The sequence below is a fragment of the Coturnix japonica genome, chromosome Z, assembly GCF_054131305.1.
Source record: "Coturnix japonica strain WE chromosome Z, WE-NBRP24, whole genome shotgun sequence".
Taxonomy (NCBI): Eukaryota; Metazoa; Chordata; class Aves; order Galliformes; family Phasianidae; genus Coturnix; species Coturnix japonica.
In genome coordinates, this window is record NC_140702.1 from 46291698 (window position 1) to 46319197 (window position 27500).

Consider the following 27500-nt stretch of genomic DNA (forward strand, 5'->3'; position numbering starts at 1 on the left):
TGTTTTGGTAATCAATTCAAACATGCTGTTTACTTTCCAGTTTTCTTATATGCATATATATATGTATACACATATGAAATACATGCATATATATATGTGTGCGTGTGTGTGTGCGTGCGTGCGTATGTGTGTGTGTGTATCTTTTGCATGGTGTTTGTGAATTGTAAGTATGTAGTTAGTTATATGTGGGGACCCTAATAGCTTTGAATCAGCCTTTGTATGAATGTGCCTAATAATAACATCAAGTAAATATAGAATGATTGATATTGTGTGCAGACAGTATCCTTGTATAGTCTTGTATTTCTTTTCTACATATTTTCTGACCAATCAGAATAACACATTAAAACATAAAACTGTCTGTACACTGCATGTAGTCTGTATGCAAGACGCAGTTCCTTTTTTTTTGTATATGTTATTACCTTTTTTTTTGTGTTTTGTTCCAGTTCGACGGGTCCCACCAAGGTTCTCGATCCCCCCAACCAATCATGAGATCATGCCTGGCGGGAGTGTAAATATCACGTGTGTTGCAGTGGGGTCACCAATGCCATATGTGAAATGGATGCTAGGAGCAGAAGATTTGACACCAGAGGATGATATGCCAATAGGGAGGAATGTCCTTGAGCTTAATGATGTCAGGCAGTCTGCAAACTATACTTGTGTTGCTATGTCTACCCTTGGTGTTATAGAAGCAATAGCACAGATAACTGTCAAAGGTATATCCCAAGTACACATTTTTGGAAAGTTTCTTCTTTCTTTCATTTCACTGTCCACATTCTGAGTAAGTAAATTCTGTTGGAGAAAACTAAGAAATCTCCAACCAATCAATGACATGAGATAAAAAAAGATTCAGACAGCAATAATGCTGATACTGATAGTTTAATTGCAGTGTTCCGTTACCCTCACATATTTAGTTCTCAGCTTTCATTTAAAGCAAATAGAAGACTTAATAATCTTACATATATTTGTCAACAGCACAAAAATTTAAGAGGCAATCATTTGATTTCTAAAGTGGTTGTGTATTCAATTATCTTGTTCTTGAGTAAGTGGATATCGGAAGCTCCAGAAATATTTGAAAATTAAACTGTAATGGTTCACTGACTGTCTACTAGATTATTCTTCTGCATATGATTGAGGAATTTATCTAAAAACTCAGTGTCATGGTTTTATATTAATAAGCCTCTTACTACAGAGCTAGATATTTTTTCTGATAAATTTCTGGAGAAAATTGTAATTGCCAGAATCTTGCTCTGAATAAATCGCATTTCTCTCCATTACCATCTTCCTGTTTGTTTTTGTTTGTTTGTTTGTTTGTTTGTTTGTTTTTATTTGTTTGTATTTTTAAATATGCTAATGTAATAATTAATGTCTGCTGTTAAGCTATGTTAACTTTAATTTTTGGTATTCATCTTCAGCCTTACCTAAACCTCCTGGGACACCAGTGGTGACAGAAAGCACAGCAACAAGTATAACACTGACTTGGGACTCTGGAAATCCTGAGCCAGTTTCTTACTACATAATCCAACACAAGCCCAAGAACTCTGAGGAGCCCTATAAAGAAATTGATGGTGTTGCCACAACACGGTATAGTGTGGCTGGTTTAAGCCCATATTCAGAGTATGAATTTCGAGTAGTTGCTGTAAACAACATTGGGCGAGGGCCTCCCAGTGAGCCTGTGTCAACAAGGACTTCAGAGCAAGCACCTTCAAGTGCACCACGTAATGTACAGGCCCGTATGTTGAGCTCTACCACCATTTTGGTACAGTGGGAAGAACCTGAGGAACCTAATGGACAAATACAAGGTTACAGAGTTTATTATACTATGGACCCTACTCAACATGTCAACAGCTGGCTGAAACACAATGTGGCTGACAGCCATATCACTACTATTGGGAATCTCGTGCCCCAGAAAACATACTCTGTGAAGGTTCTTGCTTTTACTTCTGTTGGGGATGGACCACTTTCCAGTGACATTCAAGTCATCACTCAAACAGGAGGTAAGGCTATAGAGAACAAAATTTGATGGGGATGGGAGGGAGAAGAATAAACATAGTTCATTCAGGGCAGATATTTTGGATAACAGCTTTTCAGTTCCGCAGTACAAGTTATCACAGAAGAGACAAAATTATTCCTTTACACTTTCATATATTTCTCTTCCTTTTTCATCAGTCCCAAGAAGTTTAACTCAAGTTTTTAACTGAAGCCTCAGAGAGACCTTCATCCCACAGGCAGCCAAATATAACTACTTCTGTTTTGCTGCACCCTGTGCACCAGCACTGTCTATCATGTAGTTCTTCAACAGCTTTCTTTGAAAAGTTGACTGTGATAGTATCTTTTGCTTTGGTATCACATGTCGCTCTTACGCATTATCATTCTATTGAATCTTGCTCATGAAAACTTAAAATGCATGTGCATTGCATGCATACACAAATACTTGGTCATGTTCTGAAAATACATAAAGCAAGAAAGCATTTAAACCAAACCAAACTAAAAACAATCCTTGTGTATGCACATGCAGGCACTTCTTTACAGTTTTATTTATAAAGACAAATCCAGCCTACCTCTATAAAAAACATCCCATGAGATCACCATTTCCTTGTTTCATGCATTAAGTTAGTTTGGGTTCTACAGAGTAGTTTTAGATTTATGAATTAGTTTTATTAGCAGAAGGCAAATAAGCATAGTGAATAATATTGATGAGAATTTTTATGAAATCAGAAGTTCTGGTGGAGCGACACTGCAGAAGGTGTTTTACTGTAAGAACAAGAAATAAAAGCTCCCTTTGTCCAGTGGTTTAGAGAAAACTGTATTGAGTGTTACTGTAAATCACCTAGAAATATTATGTGATTTGGATTTTTATTGCTAGGATGCTTCCTGTTGAATAATTGTTGCATTTTTCAAATTCTTTTAAAAAGCACATCTAAGTATAATTGAAGAAAGTTGGTTCTAGTTTTTATGTCTGTATGCTAATCTGTTCTTTCAAAGTAGACATCAGTACACCTTTGATAAGGAATGGAAACTCAACACTTTTTAAATGCTGTGTTATGCAATGGCCTAGGTAATTTTGACTTCTGTAAAATTTTTAAGGTACTATATTTTATACTGACGTTTAACTTTTTGGATTTTCTTGTCTACATTCTCATTTACAGTTGTAAGTTTTCTTATATTAGCAAGTTTGTCAGCAGCTTCACCAGGGCAGGATGAAGCAATTGACATAATGAGCATTGAGATTCAGCTGGACTAATCACATTGCATTACTCGCTCAAGTTAATTCAGAAAATCCCTATATGTTAAAGCTTTAGAGAAACTTTCCACTAAACATGCCCGTTTGTTTCTGATTTTTGTTGTAATCTGAAGAATTATGACAATATTAAGAGTAAAGGAGGGAGCCTTACCCCACATTTCCAGCTTTGTTACAGAAATGACATGACATTGTTTATGTGAGATGATGAAAATCAAAACAAAACTAAAAATGCAGCACACAAGCATCATTTTTTAAGCACTGACACTTCTGCTTGAAAGCAAATTTTTTAAAGTCCTAAGAGATAAATATGTAAGAAAGTGTAATGCAGAGTTATAGTTATTTGTATATTTAAAAACCATGATTCATCCATTTATTGGGCACTGTAGAAAGAAATGTCCTCTACCAGATTTGTTGTAACCTATGTCTAAATATAATTGAAATATAATTGAACATCATCCAAATAAATATATACGTGCCAGATAAATTATATATGTATCATAAACAGAAGAAATAAATTTAATAGAACCATATGAATTTAATAGAACCATATGTAAAAATAATAATGGGATGATGACTGGGATTTGATTGTTTTCTTTTTCTGAAACAAAGCCTATCATGGATAAATATGTAATTTAGCAATTATAATTAGTTTGTGGAATATTAGCATGTACATGCAAAAAAAAAAAAAAAAAAAAAAAAAAACCTGATTGATGGCTGTGACTTGCTGCCTCTTCCTAGTTTCCTCCAAATCTTTATTTTCATTTATGTGTGTTTGAATTTGGGTATTTTGGGGTTAAAAATTTTTGTTTAAAAAAGCCTATTCATGAAAATCTTTTGTTTGTTAGTAGAGAAGAATGGTCCTTTGAAAGAACTCCATGAGTGGTTTCTCAGCTTACTGATTAGTAGAAACTGTTTTGAAATTGAAAACTGGATTTCTAAATAAAATATTCACTAGGAACATGAACTTTGAGGGGAATAGAAGGAAATATTTATCATTAAACCAAACATCGAAATAAATAAATAAAAGTTTTATTTTCACCTTCATGTTTAAGTATTCTGAAAGAAAAGCCCTGTCTTTTTGCTTAGCTATCTTCAGCAGTGCTCTCTTCAGTGTAAAAAGGCACCATTTTTAGAAATTAAATAACCTGAAAACAGCTATAAAGATGAGATAAGGGAATAAGGAAAGCTCAGTATCAAAATCTACATTTAACACTGTCTCTATTTAGTACTGAGTATATCCATAAAAGGAATATAAGATAGAAACAGGACTGTTTAGGCATTAAGGCAAATTGAATTACAAACAATGAATTTTAGAATAAAAGGTTTTCTACATAAGCTTTAGTATGATATTTCTTACTGTTTATTTTTACTTTATCTGAAAACAAAAACTGTGTTGGTATGTCTCCGTTAGTCTGTCCGGTTCATGGTTCTTGTGCATCTCGTCATGTTTCCTTTCTTTACTCAGACTGGTCAGAAATTCATGTACATTGCCTTCCATGTTACAGAAAAATCTGAGCTTTAAACTATTTCATAGAACCATAGAATACCTTGTCTTGAAAGGGAAAATGAGAATCAACCAGTTCAACTCCTGGCTCCACGAAAGACTTCCAAGTACAAAGCAGAATTCCTGAGAATATTGTCCAAATTAGTCTTCCATTTTTCTATCTGCTACTTTTTCTGCATACTTTTTTCCATCACCCTTGTAGTCATTTTCCTTTTTCCCAGTTTTCCCTATCTGTGTTTTCAACTTTGAATTTGCCTAACTGTGGCTGTAAAATACCTGGGATGTCTTTCAAATTTCCAGGTGTCTTTCAAATCTGGTGGATTTGGAAAATCCACCAGAAAAGTTGTTTTCAAAAGGAAATCTAGGAGGATGAGGCTCTTAAAATATATTACTGCAGAGAGAGGAAATAACTTTTGTTTTCCATTTGCTGATATATTTATTATTATAATGTATTACCAGCTATCACATAGGTCACCTGACCAGTCATTTATGATTACTGCCTATGTTCTACAGTCCATGTATCCATACACAGATTGCAGTTATCACAGAGTCCTGCTGATGCTGGCAGAAGGAGAGTTATCCTGCTCAGCAGGCTCAGCCAGAGCTAGAGACCAGGCCATGAAATACCTCATGCTTGAGACAGCCTGGCCTGTGGAATTCCCACCTCCACATCCAGACTCTCCTGCTGGGGGTAAAGATTACTTTTCTGCTCAAGTCTGAGGCTCTCACATCTCACCTTGTGCCATTGCCTCTCATGCTGTTGCCACATATTATGTGCAGAGCCTAGCTGCATCTCCTCCATCTTCTGATGATGTTAGAACTGCCTCTGGGTGCCCCTTAAGCTTCCTCTTCTCCCAGCTGGATGAGTCACAGTCCCACAGCCTCTCCTTTCTGTCTGTTTATTGAACTTGGACATGTTCATAGAAATCTTTCCTCAACTGGAGGCCCCAAACCAGATGCAGTACCCAGATAGTATCTGATGAGTCCTTTATTCAAAGAGACAGACCCTTCTCTCCTCTGGTTGTCAGGACTGCATCCCACTCACACCAACTTGTGCAGTTCTGCCTCATGTTGCTGCCCAGATACATGACTGGCCATCACTCAGCATGTAGGTCCCAAACTGTCCTCTAGAACTACCCTAGAATTACCCACCAGCCCTAGTCTACATCCATGCAAGATCTCTGCTTTCCTAAGGCTCAGCCTTAATACTGCTGAATTCCAGATCATTCCATCCACCACTTCCTCCTTTTTTTCCAGCTCCCATTTCAGAGCATGATGCCCTTGAGTGCACTGAGTGTTCCCCTCCATAGCTCAATTCAAAATTGGCACTCGTGCCCTCCATCCTCACCTGACAAGCATTAATGAAAATGTAAAGCACAAGAATAATATCATGACGCATATAACATAAGCTGTTTGACGTTTTGTGGCCTTTTATGAGGCAAAAGTGATGTAACTCTAAATGTGTTTCTTGGTTACTTCACCAAAATAAATGTTTCCCTTTATTTTGATGCTCACTGAAATGGAACATTTTTTTTCACAAGTCAGTTTACCAGATTTTGTCTGCCAGGTGAAACAAATAAAATGCTTATGGCCAGGTGCCTACCTGAGTTTTGTGAGATACATTTGGTAAAGACCCATGGCAAAAGAAGCACATGGAGATAGCTCCTAGAGTTTACATTTTGTCGTGAAGTTTTGGAAAGTGTGTGGTGGAGATCCACATCTAGTTTAAACCAATTTCTGTGGTACACAAATCTGCAGATATTATCAGCATCAACCTGATTGATACTCAGGAGAGTTGTAAAATTGCAAAAGTTGCAATGTTTACCTAAGAACTGTGTTGACAGATGCATAGCAAAGCATAGCTTGAACTATAAGAAATACTTAGTTGATTGTGCTTCTTATTATGTTGGAATTCCACAGGGCTCCGTTTTAGGGCCAGTTCTCTTCAGTGTTTACATATATAACTTGGATACCGGACTTGAAGTAATCTAAGTACATTTGCAGATGACACTAAATTGCAAGGAGCTGTTGACTCCCGTTAAGGTAGACAGATCAGGCAATCACCAATTGCATAGAACTCAGCAGGAGCAAGTATCAGATTCTGCACCTCAAACAGAGCAGCTCTGGGTATATGTACAGACTATGGGACAAGAGTCTGGAGAGCAGTCCTTTGGGAGGGTGACTGGTGGTCCTAGTTGATGGAATTTTGAATACAAGTTATCAGTGTGTTCTGGCAGACAAAGGTGCCAGCCATATCCAGGAGTTCTTCAGGGAAAGCCCTACTAACTGGTTGAGAGAGGAGATCATTCCACTCTGCTCTGTGCTGGTGAAGTGTCAGCTTGAGTACTGTGTGCAAGGACATTAAACTAGTAGGGAATTTTTGCAGAGAATGAGATGATAAAGAGTCTAGAGCGCAAGATGTATGTAACTTGGTTTGCTGAGGACACTTGGTTTGTTCAGCTTGGAGAAGAGGCGACGCAGGAGGGGCCTCTTGGTGGTCCACAGCTTCCTCACATTGGGAACAGAGGGGCACCGCTGGTCTTTTCACTCTAGTGACGGTATAAAGACAAGAGAATGAAGCTACGTCAATTTCTGGTTGTATATTAGGAGAAGGTACTTCATGAAAAGGGTGGTCAGGCAAAGAAAGTAGTTCCCTGGGGAAATGATCATGGCACCAAGCGGGCCAGAATTCAAGTATTTAGAAAATGTTCTGAGATGTCTGGTTCAGTTTTTGGGTGCTTCTTGTGGAGCCATGAGTCAAACTCAACTCTGTGTCCTTTCCACGTGAGGATGTTCTGTATTTCTCTAAGTCTACATTTTATTATATTTATTTTTTAAGAACAAAAACCTTTCTGGACTTTGTGGTTACCAGGAAGTATTTTCTTTTTAAACAAAGTGAATTTTAGAAAAAATACAGGTTACTCCTATGCATCTTTCTTTCTGTATAGACTCTTCTGCTTACCCTCACTCATTCCTTCAGAAACAGACAACTTTATTCTAGACATTCCTTTCCCTGTTTTTTCCCTTTTTCCCTTTTTTCTAAAAAAAAAAACCAACAAAAAACAAAATACCATATATATATACATATATAACATACATATACATATATATATATATATATATATATATATATATAATTATAGATATATCAGTGGTAGTACATGACAAAATTTGTGTAGCTGGACTATGCACTTTACATTATGCACTTTACATGTGCAGTTTATTTCTCTGTTTAAAGTTTAGATATCAGACCTCCACTAGCATACACAAGGCTTCTGTTATTTATGGATATATGTTCTGTAAAAGTCTGGGGAAGATAATTATAGTCACAAGTTATTTTTACCATTTGCTTCATGTTATTTTTAAGTCTCTACTCCAATAGAAGCTTACTTGTAATATTATAATAAAATTCTGCCCTGAAAAGTGGTAGTAAGACAATTATTATAATATCATACTTGTCGTACCTGTTCTTTCTAAGCATCACATCTGATTTTTTTTCTTTTAAATTGAGAGCACTCCACATTTTTTTCTTGAAAAGGTAGACATGCTGATGAAGACTCTTTCATGCATTAGCAACATCAGTATTAACTGAAACTAATATTTTAGAAGTCATATGCCAAAATGATTATATATATTCCAGTGACAGGATATATTTTACTACCTTTTCCCAGTCAGTGTTATTTGGCATAAATTTTCAGCAGCAAATAAGGGAGGTAATTTCTGTGACTGTTACACAAGACTTAAAAAGTGAAGATATTCTTGACTTAGAGAATCAAAGTTGTAATTTTATTCTTGCAATTAAAATGCTTCTAAAAATCTAGCTATATTGATAACAATACCACTCATTACAAGTGTGCTAATAAGCCACTTAAAAAGAACACTACTGAAGATATTTTCAGTAAGTCTTAATTTCTTGAGTTGTAAAAGCATTCAGTATTCTTAAAGAGCAATACTTCTTTAGCATGCCAGTTATCCGTGAGTTGAGTTGACATGTGTAATGGTTTTAATGCTGTTTTCTTGGCAATTCTATCCCATCTGCTATAAGACCAGTACTTCTAATGTATGGCTTTTTTATATACACACATATATATTTGATACTTACATGTCTTACATATATCTGCCATTTTATACATGAGTTAAACTTGTTGATATTCAATACCAGGTCTTAGCTCTCTGTGCAATATTTGAATGGTGAAGCACCTGTTTGAAATCCATAGAAAATTGTAATAAGCAAGTTAAATATGTAGTTGTTCTCTTTCTCAGTTCAGATTAATTTATTATTAAGTTCAGTAAATTTAATCATGTGTAAATTATTCAGATAATAATTTAAAGAATTTGAACAATACGTATGTAAATAGAAATAAACAACAGCTACAATTACAAAATAAAATAAAATAAAATAAAATAAAATAAAATAAAATAAAATAAAATAAAATAAAATAAAATAAAATAAAATAAAATAAAATAAGAAGGAACGAAAGAAGGAAGGAAAGAAAGAAAGAAAGAAACAAAGAAAGAAAGAAAAGAATACAGCTGGCAACACTACTAACCTCTTTTCTCTAGTCCCTGGACAGCCTTTGAACTTCAAGGCAGAACCTGAGTCTGAAACAAGCATATTACTTTCCTGGACACCTCCACGTTCTGATACTATTTCCAGCTATGAATTGATTTACAAAGATGGGGAGCATGGGGAGGAGGTAAGTAAGTGAAAATATCATGCATCTTTTAAATTGTTCTTAATAATTTGACATAAAGTCCTGATGGGTTGATCTATTTTGAGCTGTAGATAATATATATTTCTCTTTGTCATCATATATAGTACTTTCAAATCTTGTTTAAGTAATCTTTGAGAATAAAAATACATTTTCCTTCTAAAGATTTATAGCTAGTATGAAATTTTTCTGAACCATTATTTCATAAAAAATTTTGAGAGCCTCTGTGCTATAGGTACTATAGTTTGTAGAATAAACTGTTCTTCTATTATCAAAACCATTTGATATTGCCAGGTACTCCTAACAAAAGACAGATCATGTCAGTCTCAGAAGGTAGCAGGAGAGTGTCACTGGCATAGATTTCTTCTACATCACCACCCCATTGCTGATTCTTCAGCTGAGCCTGTATTCATTACAGCTCCATATATAAAAAGTGAATAAATAAATGTGAGCATAAGCATCTCTAGGGGGGAGCCAGATGCATATTTAACCTCCAAATAGGATGCAGACAACTGTTTAGATGTCCCTTTTAGAAGAATTACTGTGCAGAAGAATTATCTTCCTAAAATTTTGAACACAAATTTAACTATGGGTTATCCTTAAATCAGAGATCACTCTCATAACAAATTCTTGTAGTTTACTGTCATGCAAGGCTTTCATGCTGTATTATTAAATTGGTAGCCTCTAATCCATTAAGCTATCTGCTTTAAAAAAAAAAAAGAAAAAAAGTTTTTAGAAGCAGTATGTATTTTTTTGTTCTCTTTTAGTTTGCTTTCATTTGATACTTTTTTCCATGAATTTATATGTAAAAATGTTGCTAAAGGGGCTATAATCAGAGTATTAAAAAATTATTTAAAAATATTTTTATATATATATATATATACATATATATATATATATATATATATATATATATATATATATAAATATAAAATATTTATATAAATAAATATATATATAGGTATGTAATTCAGAATTTCTGAATGAAAATGTTCTCACTGGAAAGTATAAAGGGGTATGGTGGATGGGCAGCTAAACATGAGCCAGCAAAGCATCTTCACGGCCCAGAAAGCCAACCATATCCTGGGCTGCACCCAAAGAAGTGTGGCCAGCAGGTTGAGGGAGGTGAACCTGCCCCTGTTCTCTGAGCTGGTGAGACATCACCAGGAGTACTGCATTCAGATGTGTAATCTCAGTACAGGGCACATATGGAGCACATCCAGAGGATCCAAGAGACGGAACACCTCCCCTGCAAGGACAGGCTGAAAGAGCTGCAGCTATTCAGCCTGTAGAAAAGAATTGACATGGGGACATCTAATAGCAGTCTTTCAGTATCTGAAGGAGGGGCTATATGAAAAAGGGAGACAGACTCTGTAATAGAATCTGTTATGACAGGAGAAAGGGAAATGGTTTCAAACCAAAAATGTTAGATTTTGATTGGATACAAGAATTTATTTTTTTTTTACACTAATGGCTGTGAGATCCTGGAACATTTTGTCTGGAGAGATGGATGATGCCCCATCCCTGAAGATATTCAAGGTCAATCTGGATGGGCTCTGAGCAGCCTGATCTTTCTATTGGTGTCCCTGTTCATTGCAGAAGTTAGACTAGATGACCTTTAAAGGTCCCCTTCAACAAAAATGATTCTGTGATTCTATGAATATTAATCATGTTACACATTTGACTCTCTCATTACTTCCCTTTAGCAACGGGTTTCCACTGAACCTACTACATCTTATCGTCTCCAAGGCCTGAAGCCAAACAGCCTGTACTTATTTCGTCTAGCAGCACGTTCTCCACAGGGTCTGGGTGCTTCAACAGCAGAAATCTCAGCAAGAACCATGCAGTCAAGTAGGTGTCTTTCTTTACTAACATTCTCCTTTTATATTTGTTGAAGATGTTTGTCTAAGTAGCCCAATTGGACAGTAAGAGAAGAAAGTGGAATGATAAAAAATGTAGCATTCCTGGTTCTTATTATAGCAGAATACCTAAACTATTGATCAACTTAAGATGTGTGTGATTTTTCAATAACTTTAGAAAACAAGTGAGAAGACTTAATGAAAGAAAGTATGAAATGATACAGTACTATACTGTCATAATTACCTTTGTATTCATGTTGTAATAGGAATAGTGGGATGATGTTTTAGCATGCAGGAGGTATAGATAATAGGTATAGATTAGAAACAGTCCCCTACTTATAAAATTCCATGCGGCCACTCACCTTGTTTGTTTCCTGTAGTAATAGGTTGGTCCTGTAGCACATCCTTGTGTGTAGGGTGTTGCTGACTGTATCACAATTTCCTCATAACTGTTACACTAGCCACTCTTCCTGAGTTAAAATTTGATATCAATTATGAGGGCTTTTACTAAGGCTAATTCATTATTTACACCAGTAGAAAACTTTTTTTACTATTATTGTTATTTTTTTTTTTAGCTGGATTCTTATGGAAAAAATGTTAATAGGGTCTGTGTAAATGTGGTGTAAAACATTAGAATTATACATGCATTTTTCCATATTCAAATTAGTATTTAAGTAAAACAATGAGATACATAGAAATGATTTCCAGAAGTGCTTTTTTTTTTAATTTGCATTGTGTGACATGTGATTACACCAACGTTATTTGTTAGTGTGATATATTAATGATAATTAATATAACCAGAGATGTAGTGCTGTATATCTTTAATTTAACCAAAAGGAAATTTTATACTGAAATATTTCTAAGTCATTTTTAATAAACATACAGAACAATTACATAGCATGAAACTAGTTTTAGAGTTAGGGGCAATGCCTAGTTTGAATTCAATAATGTGAAACCATTCATTTGTTGTAGAAAATGGTCTTCATTTATTCCTGTGGTCATTTCAGCTACTTAGAATTCTCATTCTCTATAGTGGGTGATGAGTATGCAAACTGTGCATGGAGATTAAACGTTTGAAGTCCAAGGATGTAAGTTTTACGTATAAACACATTGCCATTTTTCCCTTCTGAAACACAACAGGTGTGGAGGGTTTATTCCTTCAGATGCTAATAAAATGTAATTGATTTCAGTAGTATATAATCAGACCCTTGCTATCTTCTAAAAAGATTTCAACAAGTTTAAATGTTGTGTATTTTAAGAATAAATACATGCTTTAATAAAAGTCCTTACACAGGTAGGCTACAGATTATCCTAAGTTACATTAAAGAAATATTTTGCATTTTGCTGAATGGCAGGGATTAAAAATGATAACTTCAATGCGTTCATTAGCAGTGTTCACAAGAATACTCAACTGCCATTCATTTTGGTTTCAGATAAAAAATGCCAGAGGGATTTATTTTGACATAGAATCCTAAAGGAACATTTTGCTTCCATTTTAGTTCCTTTAAAAATTCATGGCAGAAATGGAAGAATATGTTTTGAGTACTTGATAACCTGAATTGGTTAAATTAAAATATAAAACAAAATAAAACAAAAACAATCATCCTCTAATTCCCCTTTGTCCCTCTATCTACCTCCTTTAGTTTGATATATTCCCTCCTGCTTTTCCTTCAGAAGAACAGAGTATCATAGTGAGTGAAAAGCCATTGATCCCTGTAAAAGAACTGGAGGGAACTGAAATATACATCTGTAAATGTGATAGGTCACAGCAGGGCCCTAAGCTTTCTGTGTTGCTTTAATTTTATTTTATGTGCCTGGTATAAATACCAAAAATCCATTTGTTTCTCTTTTCCCTTTAGAAATGGAAACAAAGTAGTAGACAAAAACACAAATAAATTAATAAGTAAATGAATGATTTATACAGATCTCACATACAAGATAGAAGTCCATGTCTGCCCAAGAATTTATTTATGTTTTATTGTTTTTTATTTTTTATTTGTGTGTGTGAGAGAGAGAGAGATCTGAGTGCTCTCAGTTACTATGTACACACTTTGCTAGGGTGAATCTCATTTAAGAATAGGAATGCATACTGAGCTTTCAGTTCTTGAATTATCTCACTGAAAGCAGTGGAATGTCATGCATGAATAAATACTCTGGAAAAGGTGACTATGCTAACAAACTCCTTTGATTATGAAGCAGCAACGATGAGCACTTTTGCTCCAAAATATCGGCGTTGGTGAAAAGATGAGAAACAAAGTCTTTCACCTTTCTGAGGCTCTCAAGGTTGTAAACTCTCTTTGTAAAATGAATACCTGCTTCTTGGCACAGTGTTTGGGTCTAGATATCTGTTTTTCCTATAGAATAACCTATATTACTGGTAGTACTTATTCTTTGCTAGCAAAGGTGTGCCAAGAGGAGTAAATAAAAAAATAAAGCTTACAGCTGATTTATGGTAAGTAAAAGTAACAGTCAGAATCAGCAATCCTGACACTTGTTCCTGGTAGGTAAATCTTTGACTAAGACTTTTTCATCTTCTTTTGAATGCATGTTTCTAGTATGCTTTCCACTCAAATGTTGTTTGTCGTTAATTTGTGTCAGGCAGATTCAGTGAGTAAAGAAGTCAATAAATAAAATAGAATCATTTGTTTATGAGAGCGGGGAGGCTACAAAAAATGTTTGGAGTAATTTCTAGTAATTATTGCAAGTTAAAATGTGTTCTGTAAGAGGCTAAATATTCTCAAAGAAAGAAAACCCACTTAAAGGCAATATATCCAAAATTTCCAAATTAACATATGAAATGCATCATTTAAAATATTGTAACTTGCACTAATTGCATTGATCATAAAAATAGATCAGTAGCCATAGAAGTGTCATGTTTTTGTTTTATTTCAAGAAGAATTTTAATACAGGTAGGTAATGTTATTTTGAGGTTTCATTGTCATATATTTCCCCTACATGTTTTTTTCACTATTTAATTAGTCTATTTATTTTCAGTTTACTCATGTTAATAAGCCAAGGTGCATATGATTATCTGATGTTTTGCTATTTAAGTTCCTACTTTTTTTTTTCTGTTTAGTTTTTATTTTCATTTTGTTGTTATTTATTTTTATTTTTTTTTCTTTTGTTCATTTTTTTTTCAATCACTCCTATCCTTTCACTCAAATCCTCCTTTAACCCACTACTGACACTAGAGCCATCAGCTCCTCCTCAAGACATTAGTTGCACAAGCCCCAGCTCCACTAGCATTTTGGTAAGTTGGAAACCTCCACCAGTGGAAAACCAGAACGGCATTATCACTGCATACTCCATCAAGTACATTGAGATTGATGGAGAAGATGTCAAACCCCATGAAATTTTGGGAATTTCCTCGGACAGTACCCAATACCTTTTGGAACAGCTGGAAAAATGGACTGAGTACCGGATCTCTGTGACTGCCCACACTGATGTTGGACCTGGCCCAGAGAGCTTAGCAGTATTGATTCGGACAGATGAAGATGGTATGTTGCCTCCTCTACATCGGTTTGCACCTCTCTTGATCTGCTATATTTTATATAACCTAACAATACTTTTTGCTGCTTTTTTCCTGAAATCAAAGATGATATCACAATTTGAGGGGTTAATTTTTAATCAAAGACTTGTGCTTCATTTATATACTTGATATTTTTACTTCTTAAAAGAAAACACCATTTTGTCAATGGAGTGACTCTACTGCCCCTTTGAGCCCCCAAATATTCATCGTTCTCCTCTTTCAGCATTAAAATAACAGAGGGAAAATTCTTCCTACCTTTTCCTTGGTTTTACCATGGTTGTTTTGAAAAACTTACTAAATATTCTTCATGTATTTTTAACTCTTTCTTGTTCTGTCTTGTAATTTTTGACTTTTAATTTCTTTCTTTTTTTTTTTTTATTTTTAACTTTTTTTTGTTTGTTTGTTTGTTTTGTTTTGTTTTTGATCTTGGAAAGCTGATGCTCCACATATTTTATTTTCTTCTATGCTTTAAAATGACAGAAGACAGCCTGATTATCAACATCCTTTTTATATTACAGAAAAAAAAAGAAAGAAAGAAAAAAAAAAAGAAAGAAAGAAAGAAAAGGAAAGAAAAGGAAAGAAAGAAAGAAAAGGAAAGAAAAGGAAAGAAAGAACAAAATAAAAGGGGAAAAAAAATCAATCAATCAAACAAAAAAATATAAGGGAAATTTTTTTGGAAATATTTTGTGTTTTTATTATTGTTATTATTTTGATGATTACAATACCTCTTTTTACTCTAATGCTTTGACTCTCAAAGCATCTTCCTTGGCTTTTGTGCATTTTTACATGTTTTTCTATTTCTCTAATACTCTTTTTTTCTTCCATTTTTTTTTTTGCATCAGTCATGTTTTTTGATCTTTTCACTGAAAGGTAGAGCAGATTGGTTGAGCATTTATATTTATTGAACCACTTGTATTCTTCAGAGAAAACATAGCGAGTCTGCCCTTTAAAAAAAAAAAAAAAAAGAAAAGAAAAAAAAAGCAAAAGTCATGGGTGGGTCAGGTGCCTGTAATTTTGTTTTATCCAATGATGTTGTTCCAGTTCCTAGTGGTCCTCCTCGCAAAGTCGAGGTAGAGGCTGTCAACTCTACTGCTGTTAAGGTGTCATGGCGTTCACCTGTACCCAATAAGCAGCATGGTCAAATCCGAGGATACCAGGTCCACTATGTAAGAATGGAAAATGGGGAGCCAAAGGGCCAGCCCATGCTGAAGGACATCATGCTGGCTGATGCACAGGTAACTAGAGCATAACATATTTTAAGTGTTGTAACAAATACTTTCAATATTCTAAACATTTAGATACTTCCATATTTTATTTTACTAGCTACATTTTTTGTTTGTTTGTTTTTGTTTTTGTTTTTTCCATCTCTATTTGATGAATGCTTTCCAAAATATTTACATTTAAAGATTTCTGGATCAAAAACGTAGTCACCCTTTTGTGTAGTCATACACCCAAAGCTATGCCATTCTGTCGGTTCCCATAAGTACTATAAGCCTTGGTACTTCTTCCTATAGCTTTGCTTAGAGCTGTAAGGGCACAGAAGTATCTGTACAGGTCACAGCCAATGTAACACAATTTGCACTGATTCAACCACCCAGTGTTTATTTACTTATTTAAATGGAGAGCCTAGAGGAGAGTCCTTTGTTAAACCATTACTACTGTGCTTCTATCATAATTATTTACCTACCTTCTCACATAGTTCAGAGGAAATGAATTTATTTTTGTGACCTTAGAAAGCAGTGAAGTATTTATGTTTGTCATTATTCACATCAGTAGGTTTTATATGTGAAATTGCACATCTGTTTTATAAATGATGAGACATAATGGAAGCACAAGTCTGATAACATTAAGCTTAAAAATCCTCAGCAGTAGAGTTTTACTGATTGGAATATGCTATTATTCTGTTAAACTGAATGTTCACAAGGCTTCTAGCTCTGGAATTACAAGTCTGCATCAAAACTATTATACGTCTTGCAACTAGGTCAGTTTAAGGACTGCAGATACTAAGATGAAGAAATTTAACATTAAGCTAAAGAGAGAAATCCTCCTCTTCCATTTGAATAAATACATTTATTTTGGCTTTTGTTGTTGTTTTCTCTTTTTTTCTCATAGGCTTAATTCTAGTTTTCAGCTCTGTAGAACCAATTTGAGATCAGTTTGTTGTTGTTTTGTTCTTGCTTGTGTTCTCAATTTTAGCTTCTACATGGAAGTAGTATAAAATCATTTTAAATGCTGAAATGTTAGAAGGGAATTCTAGGTGTGATATTGGAGCTCTAATATTATAAAGCCGTTGTGCCTTTTATCCAAATTCCGCTTTGAACTGACATTCAAATTCGTCACCTCCTTTCTCCTCTCAGTACTCCTTCGTTTATTTTTATGATACATTATCAGGGCTTGTACATAGTGCAAAGACCCTGACTGTATATGACCTTGGTCTGGTTAGGTTTCAAGTCTGAAAAATCATGGCATCGTGGTATTAATAAGGCATTGAATGAATTTGCAGAAAATATAGCATATAGTCTGGTAACGTGATTAAATACACCACAAAGAATTTAATTTTGTCTCTGTGGCTTTTGCTAATACAATCCATCATAAAATATTAATATGTGATACAAGAAGATTCATTAATTTTTCTGTCTTTCAAGGGAAGAGAGATAGATGTTTTTTGAGGGGAGCAGATGTGAAATTAAAAATGCCTGGCCTGATTTCATTAACCACATTCTACATGAGTCTACACAATTAACTCAAATTCTACACGATTTTTCCAGACATCTTTCTTAATTATTGTACTATTAAGAACAAAAGATTAACTCAACCAGGCTACATATTCTTTTCACTTCTTTTGTTTTTCTTTCCAATGTTCTTTACTCTCAATCAGTGGGAATATGATGATGCTACTGAACATGTGAGTAGTTTTTGACTGGCCAGAATAAGTGAGTGTTGTTTTTTTGTTTGTTTTGTTTTTTTTGTTCATCTTATATTTTTCTTGTTTGCTTGTAGCCTCCTTTAATTTTTTAGGCTTACTTTTTTTTCTTTTTTTTTTTTCCTTTTTTTTTTTTTTTCTTTTTTCTTTTTTTCATGTGAACAGATGCATGTACCAACATCTGGATTTTTTCCCCTCACCAGGGAGAGTGGGATTTTTTTTGTTGTTTGTTTGTTTTGGAGATTAGCATGTTCTTGAAATATTCATGTTCACATAAATGGTTTGTGTTTTCTTCTTTTTGTGGCTGTTACTAACCTTGCTTCATAATTTTCTCCTTAAAAAGTGCTGTTAGAATAATAAAACCAGAATGGTTTGGAATTGCAAATAAATAGTTGAAAGTTTTCTGTATTCTTTTGAAGTGTAACTTTTATTTTTTGTAGCTAAAGGTTGAAGTTAGTTGTACTTCCTTTTGGGTAATTCAGCAATGGTATTATGTACGCTAGCATTAATGTCAAAAGCCCTATACTGGTTATGCCTATATTATGCATGTTTGCTGTATCCAAGTCAGACTTCTAAATGACAGCACTATATGCAGTCGTACCTCTGTTACACCACAGAGTACTGCTTATTTTAGATGAGGATGACAGCTTCATCACTGTTTAAAAATGTGATTTTTTAATTTAATTTTATTTATTTATATATTTATTTTGTTCTTTCATTTTGCAATTTTATTCTTTTAATATCAGTCCCCTTGAAAGAAGCAAAATGAATCTTGATGATTTTGGATTTTAGGCTCAATTCCATTCTGAGATCTGAGGCTCTAAGGAGCAGGGTTTTGGTACTGGATTGGTGTGTTTATTGTTGCTCTTTTGATCTGATTGTTTTAAATACACTTTTATTTTGTTGGAGTAATTTTTTATTTATTTATTTTTTCCCCACTCCATCTGAACATTCTGCAATGTTAATAACGGATGGTGACTAAAATGACAAGTTCTATCCACCTCTGTACTGAGCTCATAGCCAATATGTAAAAAAATCCATGTCCTGTGGTTAGTTTGATCTATAATTCTTTCTATTAAGTGGTTACTATGGTTGATACATACATATACCTTCTCTCTGACAGCAGTGAAATTTAACATAAATAATTCAGCATGTGAAAATGCACAGGCATAATCTAGTGGTTACAAACTGGAAGTAGATGAGTCATGAATTTAGAACCTTTCAGTTACCTGTAAATACTGACCTTTTATATTTACATATTAAATTATTTACATTGTGAGTATTGAGTCCCATCTTCCTTTGCATGTCCTTAAACATTCATCTCAGTTGTCTGGCTTTGAATTCACCACTGTTTATGTGTGCATGTACTAGCTGAAAAGTTGCTTGTTTTATAGCTTTTTCTTATTTGTCATTTTTAGTCTCTGGTCATATTTTTAATAGTAAAACACTATTTTACTTTTTATTTTACTATTTATTATACTATTTTAAAACACTAACTAAAACAGTTAGCTCTTCTAGACTTTCAGACTGAATTGTTTCTCAAGCCCTTTGAGATCTTTAAATGTAAATTCCAACCAGTAATATAAATTGAAAATAAAGTGTAATGAGACAAAAGAGGTTTTCTTGCTCAGCTGAGCTGCAATGACATTAAAATGTGGATACAACTGCAATGTACTTACTTTGTAGGCATTTCAGAACTACTTTAATGACGGCCTGTAAATGGCTGAGTTGAAGTAAGTTTTGTTTCCACATATGAACACATGTCACAATATCAGCAAATTTCCTCAAGCAATATATTTCATATGGGCTTATTCACTGTTTACACCATTTAGACACTGAACCTTGTGCCTTGAACTACCTGTAGCATTCTATTTAGAATTGCACTCTAATTTTTTAAGCAAGGGAATTATTGCTCTATTTTACACAGAACAGTCTGTTGGTGTTCTCAAATGCTTGCTTGTACTTCCAGTAGCACCAAAGCATCTGTGCTGTGTTTATTATACAGAAGTTGTCTTAAAGATTCAGTACTCTCCTAGAAATCAATCAATCAAATTTTAATTTTTTTTTTCTGGTTTTATTTCATCTTAGGAAATGATAATTTCTGGACTTCTGCCTGACACTACATACTCCTTCACTGTGACAGCCTACACAACAAAAGGTGATGGAGCTCGCAGCAAGCCCAAACTTGTATCTACTACTGGTGCAGGTAACACCATATACTAATAAATCTCTGAGCAAATCCTTATACATACCTTTTTGTTTTGTTTGTTTTGGTTTTGTTTTGTTTTCAGTAATGTGGTTTGGATGTTTCCTGTAGTTTGGGAAAACGTTCATAGGACATAGGTTTTCTTCTTCAGTAGTTGACCTTTAGATGAAAACATAAGTGCTGTCCCCCAACCCCATTCTCTCAATTCAAAAGCAGACAAAAAGTGGCATTTGTACTTTTTAGCAGCTGTTCTATTCTGATTGGTGCCTTCCTGGAGAGAGAGAGGGGAAAAAAAAAAAAAAAAAAAAAAAAAAGATTATTTTCTCAGAAAAATGTGATTATTAAGACAGAGAATTAGAAAAGAATTGAGAAATGAGGAACCCTGAAGACAGAGGCAATCTGAGGGATAAATAGTGGTAAAATACAGCATGTAACTGTGGACAGTCTGCACTTGATTGCAGATGACATGTATCTGACCATATGACAAGTTCAGCTTGTTCATTTGCCAGTGGTTGGGTGAACAGAATTTCTCTTGTGAAGAGTGCGATTTTTTTAAACTGAAATTTCTTGCTGTGGAGCAGATTAGACTAATAATGCTACTACAGCTTCAACATGGTGTTAACTTGTGTGTGTTCACATCCTGTGGATGTTAATCTGCTGGATTTTCTAGTGTAATTTGTAGAGTTATTCTGTTACAATCACATGGAACTCTTCGTATCACATCTTAATAGTGAAGTGTTGCCCATACTAACATGTAAAGTCCAAGCCTATGAGTATTCGTATTTATACTGGGTGACTTGTGCTTTAAATTCATTTTTGAAAAATTTATACTGTACTAATCTGAGCAACATATATCCCCAGTTTTATCATCTGTCTTGTAAAAATCTTTATCTTGGAGTCTAATTGCATCTCCGATTGGACCATCCAATCATTACTCTGGATGTGTGTCAAAGCTTCCACCCAAACCTCCTCCCTCCTAAATTCTTGTGGTCTGAAAATAATGCTGCATAATTCCCAACTGCATATGAACTTGATTTAGGAAAAGTGGCACATGATCCAAAATTGTTTAAAAAGTTCAGTATCCAATTTACATAAACACGATTACATTGATCATGATTTGCTTACTTTTACATATGGAAGAATAGTCTTTGCAAATCAGCTTGTAGAACTTGAAACTCCTATGTATTTTGACCTCATTGATTTTTCTTGGTTAATTCTTCTAAGATCTCTGACATTTCTTTAGAAAATTAAACAAATCCTGAGTGACTGGAGAACCGAGAATTAGATGTAACTTTAAATGTCAGACATGTTACAGTGTTCTTGTTATTTGCTTCACATTGTGGATAAGTAATCCCTGCTTCTGGTTTCTGAAGTTGCTAGTTACCATTTTTCTCCTTCCTATCTTCCCGTCTTCTAGTTTATATGAGCATCTTAACTTTGTTGTTACAACTTGCTGTGGTTGATCTCACATTATACTGAAAATTCAAATGTAGGTATTTGAAAAATGAAATAATACATGCAGTTACTACCAAGAATGTCTGGCTTGCTTGCTGTGAGAATTCATCACACAGAATGAATGATGCATTAATACCACGGCTTGTAGATTTGAAGTAATCTCCTTTTTGAGATTCCATTTGATTTTCACTTTTTTTGTTGTTGTTGTTCCTAAAAATTTAATATTTACATATTTAAAAAAAAAGTGGTGGGTCTAACTTTCTAGTTTAGTTTTAAAAGTATAAATCATGAACATATCTATACAGATATAAATATTATTTATATAATAAATATATAAATATTTATATAATAATATATAAATATTGTTTATATAATAAATATTATTAAAATAAATATCTGTGCAGATATTATGCACAGATACATACATGCACAGATGTATGAATATGAATGATGTTATATGCATAAAATATAGTATATATGATAGGTGAATGTGTGTTTAAATGTTTACTGGATAAGCTTATTATTCAAGAGTAGTGATTTAAAAGCAGTTATTCAGATAAAAACTAGCTATTCATCTGTTCCTGATTAGTGATACAAATTTTCATTATTAGACAGGAAAAAGTCACCAAATGTAAATGTCTACATGATGGTAACTGCAGGTATTAGTGAACTTAAGAGAGCTGTTAACAATTTCATTGCAAAGTGTGTTTTCATCTTGTATTCATTAAAAACTGAATGGAAGAAAAAATATTAATGACAGTTTCCACCTCAAAATAGTAGGAAATCTAAAATTATTAGTGAAAATTTGATATTATTTACAAGATATTGACAACAAACAAGATTACTTACTTATCAGTGATATCAAAGGTTTTTTTGTTGTTGTTGTTGGGTTTTTTTTGTTTGTTTGTTTTTTTCCTGTAGAATTATTTCAAACTTTAAATTGCTAAGTCTCCTAATACAACTGCTTGCCTATTATGTGGAATTTGTTCTCCGTGATGGACAACACACTTGAAATAGAAAATTCATTCTAAGTTTAATCCATGCATAGCTATAGATCTGAAAAATATCAGTGTTTCAAAAAGATCACTGTTCCATTTTCTACCTCATTTGTGTGTATGTGTGTGTGTGTGTGTGTGTGTGTATGGAGAAAATATTTGTGGAGACAGTTGGCATACTTCCTAGCAGCTAACAGAAACAAATTACAATCATAATTTATCACAAGCAGCTTGAATATCCTTCTAATGGCAATACTATGTCGTCACAACGAGCTGATGTAATAACAGTGATACAGATGGAGTGATATGATCATAATTTGGGAGGCAACTTGCTACATAGTTATGAAGGTTTACTTCAGTAAATCTGAAAATATATTTTTCATGGACTTTAATTTCATTTCAAATTTTTGCAAATTCAGGGATTGTAATCAGAAGAAATTTCAAAACATTGCAATTTCATGACACTTTTATATGTCGGGCTGTACAAAATCCTGCATTTTTCTCACAAGACTGTGATATTCACAATTGATACTACTTAAGGAAGATACTAACTGAATGATATCAAGAAATAAAAAAATAAAAAAATTTAAAAAAAAAAAGAGATCATAACATTTTCTTCCTTAATCATAGAATAACTCGAGTTGGAAGGAACAATAAAGATCATCTGTTTCCATCCTGCTTCTCTGGACAGGGACATCTTCCTCTAGATTTGTTTGTTCGAACTTCCATTCAACCTGGCCTAGACTGTTTACAGTACAGATGAATCAATAATTTGTCTGGGCAACCTGTTCCAGTGCCTCCCACAACCAGAGTGAAGAAAATATTTCTTATATCTAATCTAAATCCACCCTTTATACATTGTCTACCTGGGCATGCAAAAAGCCCCACTCCAGCTTCCTTGTGGGTCACTTTTAGCTACTGGAAGACTGCTACAAGAACAGCCTTCTCTTCACCAGGCTGAACAATCCTAACTCTCAGCCTACACTCGCCATTTAATTATCTTCATGGCCCTCCTCCAGGCTCATTTTAACAAGTTCATGTCATTCTCAGAGTTCTGTTTTTCAGTTCTATGCAAAAAATAATATACTTCTCAGAATCACATAGTCTTCATATTAAAATTTTTAAAAATACGTGTTATTTACTACTTAAATCACAGTGTATGTTTTAATGTTCTTCTGATAAATAACAAGTACTAATTTCTTTATCTTTACATACCATCAAAGTAAAAATTAACTTTATTCTAAGATACACCATTGTGGGGAGTGGAAATAAAAGCAGTGCATCAAATTAATAAATCACAACAACTTTCAGTGGTATTCCTTATAGAAAGATGGGGGAGTTATTCTATTTGTGTGGACTCTTGTTCTCTTCCGTATGCTGCAGTGGTTTCGGTAATAGTTATTATGCAGAGACAAATACAGCGTGTTAACATCCTTCGTAATCTTTTCTTTGTTCCATAAAAGCAGAACTGCCAGAGTTTTATGTAATGGAAGTAAAAAATTCCTAGGAGTGTATCTGCAGATGGGTTAGGCATTTCAAAGGAAGGGTATTTGTAAAATTTGTATAAAAACTAACTATAATTCAAATTCAAGTAATAGCAATGTTAGCACTGATTGTTGGTAGATCTAATGAGGAAAGATATTTTTCTTAAGCCATGCCATGCCATTCTTCTGTCCTTTTTCCTAATAAATTTTGGAATGGAAGTCAGAAGTTCTGACATTAGGAGTCTAACTTGCTTGAGTGTCAGAGAACTAAAAATAATTCAACAATTTGGGAACCAAAACTCGCAATGCAATAATTATATTCGTACAAGAAAGCTTCAAATATTCTTTAAAATAATTTGCTGTCATGGAACACTATTATTGTGGTAGTACTACCTAAAAAACCACTATTGTATCATGACCTGTCAGATATTGGCACACAATGAACAAGAAATATATGTATACTGATGGATTTGCTCCATTATTAAATATTTAATTGTAATAGAAACATATATTTGGAATAGAAATATTTCTTTAATATATAAACATGAAAGCAAATATAAATAGTTGATTTTATATACATATATATATATATATGTAATGGAATACAAACAGTAATTGAAGTTATATCAGGAGCCCTAAATTATATATTATATGAGCTGTATTATTATCACATTAGCAAGGAGCAAATTAGGTCCTCTAAAATGAATGTGCCCACTACGCTTATGGTATGAACCTCTGTAAAAGATGAATCAACAGTTTGGCCTCTTAGGCCTAAGTTAAGCACTTAAACCTATCTGGTGTGCAAATACAAAAGAGCTTCCTTTACACGTGCTGCTCTCCAAAAGAAATCCAGTTCATTTGCACAAAGAAACTGACTTTCTTCCTGCAGCATTTTACCATTCAGTTGCAAGAAGTACGTTAGACAGATTTACAGACTTTTAATTTTTCTGTTATTACTACTACTACAGGAATGATAGGAATGTAACTTGGATTAATTAAGCTATTGCTTATTGCAATACAGTTTTATTTTTTAAACAAGGACAGAGGCATTCATAAGATGTCTGTTTGAAGTTCTACTTCTTCATTGATGTTTCTAACTCCTTTGCCTCTGAATGTTCTTTGTATTTATAAAGTGTAGTAAGTAGAATGATAAGGAAAAAATGAACAATTGATAACTTTATTATAGTTCACTGCACTGTATGACTCAATAGTGCAGGAGGCAGACATTATTTCTTTCAAAAAGTTGCAATTTGTGAAATGAAGAGTGAGGGAAGGGAAAATTATGCATATTCCTGCTAAAGCTATCCTCAGTAATTTTATGTGCAGTTCTGTTTCTATTTATCATCTTTAAATAAATTTCTGCTACAGTTCCAGGAAAACCTCGACTCGTGATTAGCCACACACAGATGAATACAGCTCTAATTCAGTGGCACCCTCCTGTGGACACCTTTGGCCCGCTGCAGGGTTACCGCCTGAAATTTGGTCGCAAGGATGTGGATGCATTTACAACCATGGAGTTCTCAGAAAAAGAAGATCATTTCACAGCTACAGACATTCACAAAGGAGCTTCTTATGTCTTCAGGCTCTCAGCTAGAAATAAAGTGGGCTTTGGGGAGGAGATGGTTAAAGAGATTTCTGTTCCTGAAGAAGTGCCAAGTGGATTTCCTCAAAATCTCCACTCAGAAAGTTCTACTTCTACATCAGTTCAATTAACTTGGCAGATGCCGCTCTTGGCAGAGAGAAATGGCATTATCACCAAATATACCATCTTGTACAGAGATATCAATGTTGCTTACCAGCCAGTTGAACTCCCTGTTGTTCCTGCTGATACCACTATGACACTTTCTGGCTTAAAACCAGATACCACATATGATGTAAAAGTACGTGCCCACACAAGCAAAGGGCCTGGTCCATATAGTCCAAGTGTCCAGTTCAGGACACTACCAGTGGATCAAGGTAGGATTTGTCTGCTTATGGCGTTGACCTTTAAAGGAGTATCGGTCTTTGGATATCAGTGTTTTTGAAGCTGTAAATAAAACTGACCGGCCCATTCATAAAAATAGGTTCAACAAACACAAAAGGTAAAGTATGTAAATCTTAATATGTTTTGGATGCCTTAGAATTCAGTTGTCCCTTGCCAAACAAGTTCTGGCTAACATCTTCACAATTTTTACAGGTAAGGAGAATGTACATGTTGGATTGTCATTAGATAAGAGTGAGAATGACTTAGAATGTAATATTTAGATGTGAATGAACAGGTAGGAGAACTGAATTAATTTCATTTCTTTGATCCAAATGGGAAGCTAATACACCAAGGTAGCTGTGGAAATATGACAAAATCTAAACTCCAAGATATTGTTTACATACAAAATTTCTTTTTTTTTTCCAGCAGTGTTTGCAAAAAATTTTCATGTTAAAGCAGTAATGAAGACTTCAGTTTTGCTGTCTTGGGAGATTCCAGAAAACTACAACTCAGCTTTGCCTTTCAAAGTAGGTTGCTTTTTATTTGATAGAATGTAAAAGGAAAATTAGAGGATAACATTCAACAACTTAAGTACCTTGCTGAATTATGTGTTTGGTTTTTGTTGTGTGTGTGTGTGTTTTGCTTTGGGTTTGTTTGTTTGTTTGTTTGTTTTTGTTGTTTTTTGTTTTTTGGTTTTTTTTGTGGGGGGGGGGTTATGTATTACTATATTGAAGAACGCAAACTAATCAGCAACACTGACCCAGGCTGCTAAATTAAGTCCTTTGGCTTTATGAACTTCTTGTGGTGTTTTCAAGTCACACTGATGATGCTTGTTATGCATGGTGCAAATATCTTGCTGATCTGTAGTTCATTGCAATCTATGTTTTAGACTAAACAATGAAAAGAGAACAGTTTTCTTTTTTACTGTTTTCTGTAATGACTACGAATTCCTTTTGACTTTTCATCTCAAATTTACAATGATTAATTTTCAAACTCTGTTTCTCCACTAACTATAGCATCAGCCAAGATAAAAAGACTTTCATCACTTCTGTGTGACTTTTCATGACCTGTCATCTCAGGCAGTGGCCAGTGAAGAACAGTATTTTATTACCTAAAAGATGCTAAAATCTTTCTGAATATAGAGAATGACTGAAATAAGGAAAGGTACTTTAAGGAAAGTGTGTCTTGATATAAATAGTTGATTCAAGCAAAGCTACTGAAGTTGAGTAAGTGAAACTGGACCTTAGGAGTGCTAACTCTACTTTAATATAGCACATTTTTTCCTGAATGTGATGATATCTGTTGCTTTCCCTTAGTAACAAAAATTGTACTGAATTTATACATTTAACTTAGATCCTTTATGATGATGGCAAAATGGTGATGGAGGTTGATGGACGTGCTACTCAAAAACTGATCACTAACTTGAAGCCAGAGACATCGTATTCATTTGTGCTGACAAACAGAGGGAACAGTGCTGGAGGTCTTCAGCACAGAGTGACAGCAAAGACTGCACCAGATGTGCTTCGCACCAAGCCTGTCTTCATTGGAAAAACCAACTTAGATGGCATGATAACTGTGGAACTTCCAGAAGTACCATCAAATGAGAATATAAAGTGAGTGATTTGGTGA

The 27500-nt window shown here is 34.1% G+C and overlaps 1 protein-coding gene across 50 annotated transcripts in view; it reads left to right on the top strand.

Annotated features, from left to right (window-relative positions):
* The window catches only part of PTPRD (protein tyrosine phosphatase receptor type D), a 1031962-nt gene that overhangs the window by 893501 nt on the left and 110961 nt on the right, over positions 1-27500 (top strand). For 25 of the 50 annotated variants that reach the window (XM_085529953.1, XM_085529959.1, XM_085529949.1 and 22 more), the window contains 11 exons: positions 444-713; positions 1413-1994; positions 9309-9442; positions 11164-11308; positions 14508-14813; positions 15887-16080; positions 17724-17750; positions 19857-19974; positions 25277-25864; positions 26298-26398; positions 27225-27484. In XM_085529953.1, the coding sequence (XP_085386079.1) occupies positions 444-713; positions 1413-1994; positions 9309-9442; positions 11164-11308; positions 14508-14813; positions 15887-16080; positions 17724-17750; positions 19857-19974; positions 25277-25864; positions 26298-26398; positions 27225-27484 (2725 nt within the window). The remainder of the gene's footprint in view (positions 1-443; positions 714-1412; positions 1995-9308; positions 9443-11163; positions 11309-14507; positions 14814-15886; positions 16081-17723; positions 17751-19856; positions 19975-25276; positions 25865-26297; positions 26399-27224; positions 27485-27500) is intronic. The other 25 variants (XM_085529962.1, XM_085529973.1, XM_085529976.1 and 22 more) reach the window with 5 other exon arrangements.